The sequence below is a fragment of the Chaetomium fimeti genome (assembly GCF_033439085.1).
Source record: "Chaetomium fimeti strain CBS 168.71 chromosome Unknown B0H64scaffold_12, whole genome shotgun sequence".
NCBI lineage: Eukaryota > Fungi > Ascomycota > Sordariomycetes > Sordariales > Chaetomiaceae > Chaetomium > Chaetomium fimeti.
Genome location: NW_026944340.1, coordinates 512,467 through 527,547, shown reverse-complemented (window position 1 = coordinate 527,547; position 15,081 = coordinate 512,467). Strand labels below are relative to the sequence as shown.

General features: G+C 56.2%; 4 protein-coding genes across 4 annotated transcripts; 3 read left to right on the top strand and 1 right to left on the bottom strand.

The window, feature by feature from the left end:
* The first annotated feature begins 1,753 nt into the window (after window positions 1-1,753).
* Window positions 1,754-3,916, top strand: B0H64DRAFT_55463 (uncharacterized protein). Its single transcript, XM_062808426.1, has 4 exons — window positions 1,754-2,206; window positions 2,358-2,604; window positions 2,685-3,380; window positions 3,438-3,916. The coding sequence occupies exons 1-4, from the start codon at window positions 2,079-2,081 to the stop codon at window positions 3,807-3,809; spliced, it is 1,443 nt and encodes a 480-aa protein (XP_062654257.1). The 5' UTR covers window positions 1,754-2,078; the 3' UTR covers window positions 3,810-3,916.
* A 1,113-nt stretch (window positions 3,917-5,029) lies between these two features.
* Window positions 5,030-6,358, top strand: B0H64DRAFT_378529 (Golgi phosphoprotein 3-domain-containing protein; the record flags this gene model as incomplete). Its single annotated transcript, XM_062802592.1, has 4 exons — window positions 5,030-5,311; window positions 5,403-5,649; window positions 5,755-6,206; window positions 6,269-6,358. 4 exons carry the CDS (start codon window positions 5,030-5,032, stop codon window positions 6,356-6,358), a joined length of 1,071 nt encoding a protein of 356 aa, XP_062654256.1.
* Window positions 6,359-7,799: 1,441 nt separating this feature from the next.
* Window positions 7,800-12,795, bottom strand: B0H64DRAFT_420891 (uncharacterized protein; the record flags this gene model as incomplete). Its single annotated transcript, XM_062805497.1, has 5 exons — window positions 7,800-9,335; window positions 9,489-9,637; window positions 10,484-12,528; window positions 12,580-12,727; window positions 12,783-12,795. 5 exons carry the CDS (start codon window positions 12,793-12,795, stop codon window positions 7,800-7,802), a joined length of 3,891 nt encoding a protein of 1,296 aa, XP_062654255.1.
* Window positions 12,796-13,473: 678 nt separating this feature from the next.
* Window positions 13,474-14,504, top strand: B0H64DRAFT_55286 (translation machinery-associated protein 16). The gene is made up of 5 exons (XM_062808424.1): window positions 13,474-13,484; window positions 13,564-13,850; window positions 13,919-14,006; window positions 14,079-14,212; window positions 14,264-14,504. Exons 2-5 carry the CDS (start codon window positions 13,679-13,681, stop codon window positions 14,407-14,409), a joined length of 540 nt encoding a protein of 179 aa, XP_062654254.1. The 5' UTR covers window positions 13,474-13,484; window positions 13,564-13,678; the 3' UTR covers window positions 14,410-14,504.
* The last annotated feature ends 577 nt before the right edge of the window (window positions 14,505-15,081 follow it).

Below are 15,081 nucleotides of genomic sequence, written 5' to 3'. Positions count from 1 at the left end.
CTCGGGCGGCAACGGTGGTGATAACCGAACCGGGAGTGGCCCCCGCCTTCCCAGTCCCGGGAGGCAGGATGGATAGACTCATATGCATACCACACTAGACCAGGTACGCTACTACATACATAGAACCGGCTCGGTGGCCCTCGGCGAGGCGCAGTCTCCCGACCCGGCGGCAATATAGCAACTTCGTATTCGGCCGCCCCTCCGTTTCCGTACACCGGGCGTGCCGGCCGGGTATTGTACCTTGTTTTTTTGCGCCGCGCCGGCCGGCCGCCCGGGACTTGGGTTGGCTAGTTAGGTCGGTTGCGGCCCCCGGATGACGGGGGTGTGGGCTTTAGGGGTTGGGTGAGGGGGGGGTGCAGAGGCGACCGTTGTTCAGCGGTGGGACGGCGGCAAAGTACCGGTATGTGGGACAGAGAGCGCGGGGGCGGGCATCATGGTGTAACGGTGAGGCTGAAGCTCATCTCATTCCAGCCTCGTGTTTGCAAGCGAGGCGGCGATCGTGTATATGTGGTGTTTGTTATGGCTCGTGTGCCCTTTCGGCTGAGCTGGTCTGGGGGTGACTGATACTGCTTCGCTGGGATGGGGATGTGGTTGTAGTGGCGTTCTAACCCCGTTGTTCGCAAAAGTGGTGTTATTCGCAACATATGGATTGACGCATGTTGTCTCGTCTCGTAACGTTTTCTGGTTATCTGATGCGTTGGGAAAGAACGCGGTGGGACGGTTACTGCAAACTGATACTGGGACTGCAGGTGGGTGGTAGCATCAGGTCTGCCAGCGGCAAAGCTGAAGGTAAGACCCCGAGAATCAACTGTCATAGTTTTGTGGGTTGAGACTTTTCCGTCATGTCATTGTCTAGGTTGAACTGACACGTAGATTCAGGTACGTCAGTCACGCGCTGTCCGTCCCGAATGGCTCGGGATCGAGCTTAAGTAAACAACATAGAGTCATAAGACCGACCACTTGATATGTATAAGACTAGTGGCCGTATGTTGTTCAAATCGTGGGGTGGTCGACCGTCCCACTCAACTGGTTCTCTTATTTCAGCATCACGATAGCGTGCCAGGATCTCAAAATTGGCCGGAGGGAAAGCCATCTCACTGAAACGTGTAGGCACCTGCATGAGCCACGAAGTAACTATATGCAGTGAGTGTCACAAGTTGCTCGCTGTGCCTGTAGGCAGGTATATGGGTAAAGTTAGACGGTGGGTCCCGTTTGACTCCCATTCTTCTCCAAAAGGGATCACGCGTGAGATAAAGGTTAACGAAGAGACAACTGAGCCCTGGAGCGCTCGTGCTCGCCTTCCGAGACACACCTTACCCCGTTCAAGCTCTTCCCGGCGACTAGCTCTGCAACCTCGTGCTGGAGGATACTGGGGTTATTGGCCAGATGTTGCCTCCCGACTGCCGACGGGTATTGGCCTCAACTAGAGGAGGGTCATGAGAGCCCGCAGCCTTCCTTTCGGCGAACCGCTGTTGGCTGGTTGAGACCCGCGATTCGTGCTCGTGGCCAGATGATTGGTTCGTGATTCGCCCCGGGGCGGCTGACGGGACTGCGCCGTGATCCCCGGACGTAGCCCGGACGAGCTTCCTGCAATATCAATTCCTCTTAGCTGAACCCCTTGATTCTCCGCCCGGTATCACTTCATTTTTTTCCTGATCGCGCCATACTCACAAATCATCGCGAGAAAAGGTTGAGAATGTTTAAAGCTGAATTATGAAAGTTATGTTTTGACGGCGGTGAGCCTACAAGGTTCCAGTCAGGTCGCTCTTGCTGTTCGTTGCTTGGTGGGGTGTGGTGGATCCCCCTCGATTTCTCCCCTTATCCGTCCGCCGTTGCCCCTTATCAGCTGCCCTGCAGTGGCGCTCGGCCCGCTGATCGGCCCCCGGACACCCCTAAGCCGGTGACGGTCACAGTTCCCGACCGCCAACTTCAGCAATTCACGAAATACCTGGCCTCATCCACTTCGTTCTCCAAAGCCAAGCCTCCCCTGGGATATCGCCAGCGTTGCGGAATCTACTTTCGTCCACTGTATTTGTCCACCCGGCGCCGCGCCGAGGAGGGCTTGAGGAGCTTCCATCATGTGGACGTTCTCTTCGCCGTCATCGAACACACCGGAGGCTGCCACTCCGTCGCCAGATGTTCCCGCGACAGACGAACCTCAGAATGACGGATCAAAGCTCAAAACCTTCATTTCGATTCTAAGAAAGTGAGTGCATTGAGCCCAGATTCCCCTTTCCCAACCACCTATTGCCCTGCAAAAGGCGTCGAAGGCGATCATAGTCAGTGAAAGTGGGGAGAGGTCGCCGAGTCACCGCCGAGCATATTGGCATACGGTGTTAACATTTCTACCTTCTCAGGTTCATAGGAGTCACCGACCTCGCTTCCGTCCGGTTCTCTCTGCCGTCACAGCTTCTCGAACCGACCCCAAATCTCGAATATTGGAACTATCTCGATTCCCCGAATGCATTTATCGCCATTGGGACCGCAGACGAGCCGGTTGACCGCATGCTGGAAGTGTTGCGGTTCTGGTTCACAAAGGACCTCAAGTACGCAAAGGGGAAGCCGTGCAAACCCTACAACTCTTGCCTGGGCGAGTTCTTCAGGGTATGTTGAGGCCGACATAAGAGCGCGCCGCTTGAAATTATTGGATAGAAGGACAGTTACTGATGGAATAATGTGGTCAGTGCAACTGGGAAACCGAGGATGACGCCCCCAAGATCGACACGAGCGCGCTGCGGAGAAACAGCAGCTCCCCTGGGAGCAGCGCGTCCAGCATGAAGTCAGCAAAGCTCTCCGTCCCGGCTGGACTTGGATCTGGAGATGCCCGTGCTGCCTCAACTGTATCGGTCTCACAGTCGGCCAAGAACCCGGCCAAGCCAGTCCGGGTTTCATATCTGACGGAGCAGACTTCCCACCACCCACCTGTCAGTGCTTTCTACATCAGCTGCCCGGAGAAGGGGATCCATGCCAAGGGTTTCGACCAGATTACGGCAAAGTTCACTGGCACTTCGATCAAGGTGATGCCGGGAGAGCACAATCTGGGAATCTTCATCACAGTGGAGCGCCGCGACCATGAGACGTATCAGCTCACGCACCCTGCTGCGCATCTGGGCGGTATTCTCAGGGGCGCCCTGAGTGTGAGCGTTGGTGATATGGCCTACGTTACATGCCCCGAAACCAAACTCAAGGCAATCTTGCGTTACTACGATGACGGCTGGCTTGGTCGGACAACAAACAAAGTCGAGGGCATCATTTTCCGGTATGACCCGGAGAAAGACGACAAACGGCAGATCCAGGACGTCCCGGAGGCGGACATCCTCGTGAGATTAGGCGGGCCCTGGAAGGAGAAGATCGTGTTCACCCTCGGCTCCAAACCCTTAGTGAGTTCACATCATGATTACACACAGTGAAGCCACAGCGCTGACCCCACTTTACAGAATTCCCACCCCCCCGAGAAGCAGATCACGATCATCGACATTGCCCCTCTCGCTGTTGCGCCCAAGGTGCTCCCGCCTACTGAGCAGCAGCTACCCCATGAGTCCTTGCAACTCTGGGGCGAAGTTACCAAAGCCATTCTTGCCAAGCAGTTCTCGCGGGCGACGACAGTGAAGCAGGAGCTGGAGGAGGCCCAGCGCGAGAAGGCTCGCGAGCGCGAACGGACAAAAGAGACGTGGAAGCCCGTCTTTTTTGAGCAGGCTACTGACAAGGCGGGCAAGCCGTCGTTGACGGAGAAGGGGAGAGAGGTGCTTAACCGGGCGCAGAAGGGGGAATGGAGTATGGATGGCATCATTTCCAAGGAGCTGGTTTAATTCAGTTGGGGGTGCATGGGGAGCAGGGTGCATTTTGGCTTGGTATAGAATAGAGGTGGTTTCAGCGGCGTCATCTCGACCGACATCCCCTGTTGGATGCGTTTACACACTTTTTTGCCTTTCGGCTTTCTAGGCATGTTCTAGGCATGGCAGCCTAGGCGTTCATCGCTGGCACGATGACGCGTACGCACTGGGGCAGAAGAGGGGCTTCCCCTCAGCGCACCACAGCTGGGAGAGATGTTGATGATACCTGCCTAGAATAGGGTATATTCTTTGAAACCATTCTATTATGAGATACATTAGGTAGCTCAAACACAAATGTTATGGGCATGAAGTAGGAGGCAGTGCTCGTTGACACCTGTGAAACCCTCTGGTGATAAACCACACAGGCGTGAGTTACAGAATAACAAAACGATTCAGGGTCCTGGGTTAGGGTTATGTATGAATGATGAGAGGACGGGCAAGGTGGGTGAAGACCGGGGCGGCGAGACTGAAGACAACAATTCCAATAAATCAACATCCCCAAGACGAAAAGAAATTGTTCCTGTTGTCGTTTTGAGCGGAGAACATCACCGGCCTCATATTCGTCCGAGGTCCTGACCCGAGCCTTCGATGGAACGCAAATCTTGGCAACAGGCAACCCGATCGCCCCACAGTGCATTTTGGTTCGTTTTGGCAGGGCGTTCTCACTCAGCTTATCGTTATCGGGGCCGCTAAACCCCATTTCAGCATGCTGCGGCGAGCGCAACACTGAAAAAGGAGCAGAAAAAAAGGAACATACATACATAGTACGGGGAAAGATTGGGGGCCACTGGCAAGGCAAACACCACATCAATACCGATTTGGGCTCGTGCTACCGCTCGAGACACTGTCCTCGATGATTGCCTAACCAAATCGTTGATTAAAGACCTTGACATCCGGCCCCTGCAAAACCCCCGGCTCGCCAAGCAATCGCCTTGTCTCTCGAACCCCTAAACTCAACCTAACAATCCCCGAAAGCCAAGCCAAAGAATCTCATCAGCCAACGCGCGACAACCACCGACCCCATCACCCCAACCCGGGCCCTCACCACCCCAGCGAACGGGGCAAGCTAAACAGACTGCTGCCACAGGCCTAAGGTTTCTAGCGCCATTCGCGATAGGAATAGGAAAAGGCAACCAAGAACACAAGAAGAGCAGAGACAGAGACAAGGAAGAAACAAGAAAAGAAACAAAAAAGCCATGGCGACCACTACGTCGGGCCTGACACGGCGTCGAGGCGGCGCGGGAGGAGACGCGGATACCAACGGCGGCAGCGGCATCGGGTCGCGGACCAATTCGTCGGCCAACGTCCGGGACAACGGGACACCCACAACGGGGCCCGAGACCAGCTACGAGAGCGGCGAGAACGGCCACCGGATCGCCTTTGATCCGCGCGATATCAGCGAGAGCGCCGAGCGCAGCAAGCAGCCCAAGCTGACGCTTATGGAGGAGGTGTTGCTGCTGGGGCTGAAGGACAAGCAGGTTGGTTTGAGAACCCGACTTAACCCCCTCCTCACCTTGGCGTGTGTGGTGGGTACGATGGCAGACGGCTGACTCCGGTATACAAAAACAGGGCTACCTCTCCTTCTGGAACGACAACATCTCGTACGCGTTGCGCGGGTGCATCGTCCTTGAACTGGCCTTCCGCGGCCGCGTAGCCATGCAAAAGACCCCCTCGAGGCGGAGCTTCCCGCTGCCCGACCGCATCATCGAGGTAATCGACGACACACTGACAGGCGAGGTGCTTCTGGACGAGGCGCTCAAGATGATGAAGACGAGCGAGAAGATGAGCGTCAGCAGCTGGATTGACCTCATGAGCGGTACGCGAGCACCACCACCACCATCACCACCACCACTACCTACCACCGACCCCGAAAACGGAACCGAATTCGCAAGTGTGTGCTAACGTGTGTGCGGGCGGACAGGCGAAACATGGAACCTCATGAAGATCGGCTACCAGCTTAAGCAGGTGCGCGAGCGGCTGGCCAAGGGCCTAGTAGACAAGGGCATCCTGCGGACCGAGAAGCGCAACTTCCTGCTGTTCGACATGGCGACGCACCCCGTGGTGGACAACGGCGCGAAGGAGGAGATCCGGCGGCGCGTGCGCAACGTGCTGACGCAGCGCACCGTCGTCATCAACGGCTCGCAGTGGCTGCCCGAGAACCTCGAGTTCCGCCACATCCGCACCGTCGCCATGGTGTGCGCCGCGTACGCCGCCAACGTGCTCGAGAACGCGCTGTCCACCCTCGGCCACGAGGCCCGCGAGAAGGCCTTCAACCAGACCGACGAGCTGCTCGCCGACTACAGCCAGTGGCCGTTCGGCCGCAAGGCCACCGGCAACGATATCGGGGAGAACCTGCCCCAGGTTATTGCCGAGGTGCGTTTGACTCTGCACTTCCAAAAAACCAAACAAAAAAAAACCAACTAACCCCTCTATAGGAAATCAACAAGTCCCCAGAGAAGGAACTCCAGCTGGAAGTCGTAGCCGCCTGCCTGAGCGTCTTCACACGCCTCGACTCCCTTCTCTAGTGGTCAGGTAGTCTGCCGCCGGCACCCCCGCTGCGCCGATACGGTTTCTGACCTCCCTTTTGGTGGTGCTGCAATTTGCCCTGGCGAGGCGGTCAAAATGCTGCCCATGATGAAGGTGCCGTCATCATCTGTCGTCTGCGAGTCATAACCCCCCTCCCCTCGGCCGACTTCACTTCTCTCCTTTTCTCTACACCACTCCATAACGCCAAGCCACCTCTCGATATACTTGGCGTGTGATGGGCTGGACGCACTGCCACTCTCGCCTGCTTAGTCGACCTCGGGAAAATACGACGGGTGTTTTTTTTCTTTTGAGTCGTGGGTTGGTTTTGGGTCGCCAAGGCGGAGAGGACTGATCCCTCAGACAAACAAATGCTGGAAAATCGAGGTTGACAGGGGCGATGGCTTTTAACCTAGGGTTTGGGCTGGCGTTCGGGCCGGTAAGGTGAAGTTGGCGGTTTCTGGCGGGCAAAACACTTTTCGGATGGGCGGCAAAGAAACGAACGGACGGGTGGTGGGTTGGGTAGGCGGGCGGGCAAGGGAAGGGGGGAAGGTGGGGACTGGGACGGGGAACGGGGGCGGCATTTGTCTGTCTCTGTCTGTTTAGGTGCAATTCGTTGTATCCTTCCTGGGTTCTAGTCAAGGGGTGTGGGCCGGAAAGGGGGCGTTGTCTCTGATGGCTCGACCCGTGGCTTTGCGTGTGGTGCTAACAGGGCTGTACGACGACCTAGATGCCCATGTTGGTTTTTCTCACTGTTGCTACTTTCGGGGGTGCTCTTGCTTGTGTTTGTTTGGTTGTTGGGAAACGGAGCAAAAGGGAGCCTGTTTCTTCTCTCTTCTCTTGTTATCTTAAGGATTCTTCTGCTTCCTTCATTTTTTTTCTATTTCATGCAGATAATTGATGGCGTGTCATGACGATGATCTATAAAATCTCTCGTAGAGGCTGGCTGTCGATGGGGAATAGATCGGGTATTTGGGTGGTCGCGTGTCGCATTACTGGATTTGAAGTTGGTTTGTACGACATAGTCCGTATTAGAATGTGAACACGTGAACTTTTGTTTCTTAGACTCAGCGCATCTAATTTTGAATAGGGACACGCGGAAAAAAGGAGAGCTGCGCCTGGTATGTGACGTAACACGTAGTGCTGAGGCTAGGCCGGAGTTCGAAATCAGCTTTAGGAGGATGGAGCACACAGTGTGCGGCAAAGATGTTGGGTTGCTTGCTTGCGATCAGCTCAGTCAATGATATTTTCCTATCCACTAGACTCCGGGAATCGCATGCAGACCAGGTGCCGCCCAAAAGACAAGAATAAAGCCCAAAATACCGCGATGCGTCCGGTATACGATCAACGCCAGACACCCGCAACATACGAAACAAAGACCGCATTACCTAGCCGCCGCCCCGACAAAGCTTCCCGTGCCATCAACTTCTAGGACGGACCCCTTCACTTCCGCCCACCGCCAAACCCGCCCTCGAACCCGGGCCGGTTCTTCTTCTTGGTCTGCACGCCCTTGTTCTTCTTCTTGCCGGACTTGTGGGCGGCCTTCTCGTCGCGGCGCTTGCGGAGGTTGTCCTCGCGCTTGCGCTGGCGCTGGTGGATGGAGGTCTTGACGTCCTCGGCGCGGTCCTTCCACTCGCGCTCCGACTTCTTCTTGGACTTCTCCTTGCGCTTCAGCGCCTTCTTAAGCAGCGACTCGTTGTCGTGGACCTTGACGCCCTCGGCACGCTTGCGCGCGGCCAGCCACGTTTCCTTCTCGAGCACCTCCTTTCGCTTGTCTTCGTCCATGCCTGCGACGCGCTTCTTTTGCGCCTCTAGCTTGAGGAGCGCGGTCTTGGGGTCTGAGGGTCCCTTCTTCTTGGCGCCGTTGGGGCCCTTCTCGTAGCTCAGGTCGTGCGATAGCTGGGTCCCGTCGGAGAAGGCGAGGCGGCCGAAGGCAAAGTTGTTGGCGCTGCGGTCGTCATCTTGATCGAATAGGGGGCTGAGCCCCGGCGAGTTGCGCGCGCTGTTGAGCGCTTCCTCCCGTTTCCTATCCTCCTCCTCCTTAGCCAACCGGCGCATCTCCTGCTTGTGGGCTTTGCGCTGGGCCTGCTTCTCGCGCCGCGACTCAATGAGGTCTTGCCTTGTGCGGATGGGCTTGCCCTCGGAATCGTCAGCCTTGCGGTCAGCGCGTAGGGCTAGGAGCTTCGCCTCTAGGCGGGCGCGAAGAGCAGTGGTGTCGGCGGGAATCTTGAGGTACTTGGGCTTTTCTGACGGCGGAACAGCTGAAGATATGGAGGTCGTGGTACTCGCTGGTTCGACGGACGCGTTCTTGACTGTGTCGAAGGTGGGCGACGCTGGGGTTGAGTCGGCTGAGGTGTCTTCTTCGTTCGCAAGTCCCGATACGTTGATGGGTGCCAATACTTCGTCGTCGCTCTCGGCTTCGGCAGATGGCTGTACAGGCGCTTCGTCGGTTGTGGACTCCTCAGCCTCGCTCTCGACTTTCTTAGCCTTCTCTGCTTTCTCTGCTTTCTTCGCCTTTTTGGGATTTTCTTCCTTTGCCTGCTTGGCCTCCTCCTGCTTCTGCTTCTTGGCCAACTTCTTCTCCTTCGCCTGGGCCTTCTTGCTGAGAGCCGGCTCGACCACCTTCTGTTCCGGTTCCTCGACCGCCTTCTGCTTTTTTGGTGCCTTTTCCTCCTCCTCCTCCTCCTCCTCCTCCTCTTCCTCTTCCTCCTCCTCGTCGCCATCGTCCAACTTCAGCTTCTTCTTCAGTCCCTCCCCAGGCTTCTCCCTCTCGATACCGGAAACATCACTGTCGTCGTCCTGGTCGGACCCCGCATCGCTCTCCTCCTCAGCCTCCATCTCCCGCAGCTTACGCTTGTTCCGCGCCCGCTCGTCCAGCACCTCCTTCGCATTGCGGTTGAGTTCGCTGTCCGGGTCGAGCTTTCCCCGCTTGGCGGCCCTGGCTTCGTCCTTGGTCTGCTTCTTTTTCCTCCACTGGTCCTATCACGAGGCAACGAATAGGGGCATCAGCAACAGTCTTGCGCGTGGTAGCACCGCAACCAGATGATGGGATGCAGCTGGTGGTGCATAAAACAACCAATCCCCCGGAAGCGGCGCGGGGCGAGGGAGCGAGGAGAGGGAGAGACAACATACACTTGTGTCTTCCCCGTAGTACATCTTGGCTGGGATCAGAGAAAGGAGGCCATCGAATGCCTTTGCATGATTGCGCAGGCGCTCCTGGTGCACGCGAGCAAGGATCAGTTGGCGAACTTTGGTTTGGTGATGATGGCTTGCACCGGGCGCTTACCTGCAACGTCGAGTCCGCCATGTTTGTGTGTCTCTTGCCCAGAATTGTAAAGAAGGCGGGTTCGCGTTGTGTTTCCGGGGCACCAACGTTGAGGGGGTTCCCGTGCTGCGAACAATCCTGTCAAACACAAGCGTCGACCTCTCGTGGAAAATTGACGAGGCGGGACGACAAGCGGATGAATTTTATCGCCGGCGAAATTTTGGGTGGATGTGGAGTTCTCGTTGCTGCCCCACCTATGCAGCTCGTTGATTCTGCCGGGCGGTCAGGCTATTGAGAGTGGATTTGGGGGGGGTGACAATAGCAACAGAGGATGAGCAAAGATAACAATAGGAAGTTGAAAGCCAAAGGAGCGAGCCATAAAATCCGAATAGCGCAAAAGTTCATTTACGGACGCATTTATTCCTATTGCTAAATTGTAGCTCTGTGACCCAGAGACAGCGGCATAAATCTGTTTCTACCTAAATAATTGGTCGGGGTCTCGGGGCGACAACCTCAACGTCACCATTCCCTCAAAGAGCTCAAACGCTTCCATTGCCATAATCAACTTCTTCGTTCGCCTCGTCCCCGCCGATACTAGGGCCTTTAGTACGCCCAAGACCAAGTTGATTAAAGATAAACAACACTTCTCATCATGTTCCCCGTCGCCAGATCCCAAACGCCAACTCGGCCCTAGAAGAAATCGGCCAAACGCCAGCGCCATGCTATGCACTACTCCCGCTATCTATTTCGCCATCCCAGGTTCCTGTCCACCGGTCTGCCACCCTATCAGGACAACAAACAGATCATGAATACAGGAACTTGGACAGATTCAGCCGCCTAACTGTGGGGCCACCATTCACACCATCCACACCATCATCTTCGCTCTCACTCTCGGGGATAAGCTGGTCCTCGCTACCCAAGGGAATATTCAGCGCCTCGAGCTCCTCGACATCTACCTTTGGCAAAGGGATGAAGGCCGGGTTTACAGGCAACGAGTCGAACTGCCCAGAATCGTTGCTTGCCGGCGGGGTCAAGGGCATCGACTGAGATTTTCCACGTCGGAACGCCCGAGCCCCCATTCGCTGTAGGGGAGTCGGCATGGGGATTTGTGTGCCTCTTGGGCCGCCGCTCTTCGGGGTCGCCGTTTGCTGGAGACTAGATGCCGGCGTGGGCAGCCCGTGGACGACTCGGGTCCGGGGCTGTGCTGTGTCATACGAAAACTCCTTAAGCAGGTCCCCCAGCGGCGTCATGGATGCGGGGTGGCCATCGCTATACCCCTTGGTTGGTCCGTGTTGAACAGGCGATGAAGCTGGTACTTCTACGGCATCGTCGGAATTATGGTCCTGCCGATCGATTGACAGTTCCGAAGGGAAAATATCTTCTTTCCGCTTCTTAGGAGAGGGCTCGTGAAAAATGGTGATGTCGTCGGTCGGCTTGGCTGGCTTTTCAGAGCGCCAAGTGTCGTCCGGAAGACTCCGGAATGCCTCTTCGATCGAATCATCCGACATCAAAAACTCGTCCACCTTTTTCTTAGCAGGCCTCTTTTGCTCTGTCATGGAAAAGAATTTGCTCTTTTCTGGGGTTGCACTGGCGACCCCGGCAAAGGCCGAGTCGTCACATAAACGGGCTTTCTTCGGCGGTCTGCTGGAAGCCGCCGAGTCCTGGTACACTTGGATTGCCGGGCCGGTTGTCCGGCGACGATGACCAGATGACTCAAATATATCCAGGCCGAGCAGCTTCGAAACAGGCTCCGTCTTTCGGCGGAGTGCGCGAGCATTGCTGGTATACGGCCGGAGTGGACTCGCCGAAGCTTCCTCCGCACCATCGATATACGGCCTCGGAAGTGGGAACACAATCGGGCGGGGTGCCTCTTCGACCGCGGTACTGGTGTTAGGATCCGAATCCACGGCGAAGCAGTTCGGGTCCATTTCACCAAGAGGTATCCGACGGGCATTCCTGTCTTTAAAGAACTCGCTAATCGGTTTTCCCAGACTTCTTGGTGGTCCGCTCGCTGGGGCAAGAGCCTGGCTAATCCTCCTCTTCCCGGGAGACCGCGGAAGCGGGATACGTTGCTTGGTGATGGGATTGACATCGCCATCAGCGATGGACCGAGCCATCTCCGTCTCGACCGGTGCTCCAATGAATGGCATGTCGTCGACCTTGACCGAGGGCGCTGGGTCCGTCAAGAGAACAATATCCCGCTTTTTTGGACAAAAAACACGCTGATGTAAAAAGGTGAGCTCGGCTTGTTTGAAATCCTGAAGGTAGGTCTCGGGGATCTGGTGCTTGCCGTTGAAGCGAAGCATTTTGATGATGCGCTCGGGGGTCTTGTGCTTCCGAATCAAGCGATACGCCGTCTTCAGGCCGACGTTGTTGACGCCATCTAGATAGTCGCAGCCGCTGAGAATGGCCATATGCCGAAACTCGTTATCCGTCCAGCCGGTGAGAGAAATCTCGCGGACGGCACAGAAATCTCGCCGGTTTATCTCGATACAATGACCGTGTTGGTCCATCTTGGTTAGGAGGCGCTTGGCGCCAAACACCAGCAGGTCGGAATCTTCGGACACGATGCCACTGATTAGGCCTTGGCGTTCGAGATAGACCAGCTGAGAGTCTGCTTCGTACGGTGCGACCACATATGGGACGTCGGCTTTCTTTAGCTCCTCGATCAGATGACGAGCCATCTCCGGAGTGACGTCGATGGACTTCTGAAGTTCGGCATAAGCCTGTGACGGTTTGCCAGCCCTCAAAAACTCGAGCCCGATCTTCTTGCTTTCTTCCCGACGCTTGGACCTTGAAGCCTCGGTCTTGGCCTTGCTGGGCAGAAAATCGCCGTCAAACACCAAATACGGGGTAACGCCGAAGTACTTGAACATCCTGACACGGTGCATGGCAAAGTCCACATATCTGATGGGATGTTAAAATTGGAAGGGCAAGAGAGAAGGGCGTCCGACTTACTTGCGAGTTGGCTTGCCTTGGGCCAGCTCCATGGCACAGGCTACGGCACCTCGATGGAGCCAGCCATAGCCGTCGATACCGAAGGTCTCACCGGCATACTTCTTGAGCTCGGTGGGACGATGGATTGATTTGAGGAGCGGGAGAAGGCCTGCAGGTCAGTTAGCCGGCAAGGCAGCGGGAAGGATAAGCAGGCGGAGTAATACCTGAGATGCCCATCCTGGCCGCCCTAGGGAGCGAGGCGTGCGAAGTTCGTTACAGCGGTCTATCGGGGGAGGTTTCGGCACCGAAAAGTGGACAGTGGCTAAACAGATGCGAAAGCCATGGGGTCTCGGTATTGGTATTCTCTGCTTGTTCTGTCGGCGGGCCTAAGACGGGTTATCGTGGGAAAGACGCGCAGTAGTGGAAAGCGTGTTTATCCGCCGGCGACGCGTGCCGAGTAGGAAAGGACGAAGGATATGAGGCGGTAATGTTTGATAGAACGGCAGTAGAACAAGTAAAGAACGGCCCGAACTGGTCAAGAACAAGAAAATCGAGTCTAGAACGAACGCAATGGAGGGGAGTCGGTTGGGTGTGGGGGTTGCCAGTTGCCAATTTCAGCCGTGGATGGGATGGGATGATGGGCAGTCGCTAAATTATTCACGGGGCCATGGAAGCGCGACCGCGTCGGTCCTGAGCTCCGTTACCCCCGCGACGGCCCCACCCGATGGCTGCCAGGTACCGCGAGGGTTAGTGCGGGGTGGTCAGGGTTCGATACTTGAGGATCCATGAAAGAGAAAAAAGACATGAGATCAAATACTAACGGTAAATACAGAAGGCGCGCCCAATAGCAAGTCATTTACTAAGGAGAAGGTCCTACGATGCACCAAGAGCTCACCTGCGATATCATCAGGAAGCTTCGAGGCACGGTAAGTTTGTATGTGCAAGTCGGTACCTCAACCCCTGCAGGCACTTAAGCTTATCAGCGCAATGCCCCGCCGTTATCAGCCTGCTCCATCAAAAAACTTCCCGACAGGGGAACTCAGATCATCCGACAGACAACAGTGCTCAACCCAGAGGCACCCGAGGTGACAACGACCGGCCTGAAACGATTACCTTCATCATGGCGAAAACACTAGAGAAGACCCGCAAGCAGATTGCGAAGAAGAGGAACGGGAATATCGATGCGCTTCACGGGAAGAGCCGAGATTCAAAACGGCTTCACCGCGCCCAAGTGCGCGATGACCGACTCGAGAAAATCGCCGAGACACGACGTAAAAGAGACAAGCCGCTCCGTTCGTGATCCTTTCCATCCATCAATCAACATGTTGATACCGTGAATCTATCTACTAACTGTAAAAAGTTGCCCGTGCCGCTTTTTTCCAAGAAGCTGTCCAGGAAAATGGAAACAAAGCTCTCGAGCTCGAGGCCGTTCAGGCGAAAATTAACGAGTGAGTGCTGTGTGTTGTCGACGAACACAAACAGTCTGTTTACAACAGGAACACATGCTAATTATAGCTCAGATTTGTGCACCAATATGATGAGGAGTACGAAGAGGTCAAGAAGACCCGGCGCGCAGGACGGCCAGCAAGCGCGAGAGAAGATCTGCTGAAAATGAAGATCTCGGCCCTCGAGAGAGAGCACCGCGACGGGTTCTGTACGGCTGTTTCCGTCCAATTCCACAATTAATGAGCTAACCGTCGTCTAGATCTGCCTGACCTTACTGTGGAAGCAAATGTTCAGCTGCTCAGCAGATTCGAAGGATCCTGGTCGTACCTCACCAGTGTTGCCTGGGTCAAGCTGTCAGCCGCAGGAAACGTCAAGCCCTCCAGCTTCCCTCCCCAGGGTCTCTAAGATGACCAAACCGTCAACCCGGAGGGAGCCATGCGGGGCCATGTGCTCGCCACGCGAACGACGCAGGGGTACTTTCGATGCCAGCCGGGCTTGCGTCTCGCACGTCGGATGTGGCTACGAGCAAACGCTCTGAGACATTCTGAGGCACAGTCGGGCGTCAGTCACCACGGCGGCGGATATTCGCACCTACATGTTGTACTTCCCGGTGTCTTGCGCTCATCCGGGCCCCCTGGCAGCGTCTCCTTGGCCAAGATGCCCGGCTGTCTGCGGGTGGCCGTGTCAGCTTGCATCTCCGGGCATCGAAGCGTACCTGGAAAGGCCCATGCTCCCGTCCTCCGCACGGTGCACACCCGAAACACAAGCGCAGAGCATACATGCAGCCCCCCGGCGCGCGGGATCCCGGGTGACATGCGCAGGTCACGGATGGTATCCGCGCTTGTGTTTGCCGAGGGTGCCGGCAATGCCTGTCAAGGGGCTGTTGTATGATGCGGCCTCCACGGCCCCAGGCCCCCGGCAGCCTGACAGACGGGGCAGAATGGGAGCCCTCGGGCGCCGCAATTGGCGGGGGTGGATGGTTGCACACACGGGCTAGCGGCAGGTATCCGAATGCCAGCGACGGCCCGGACCCGTCTCATCTCTCTGAGACCGGAGCCCTGGGAACGTTGTGGTAAA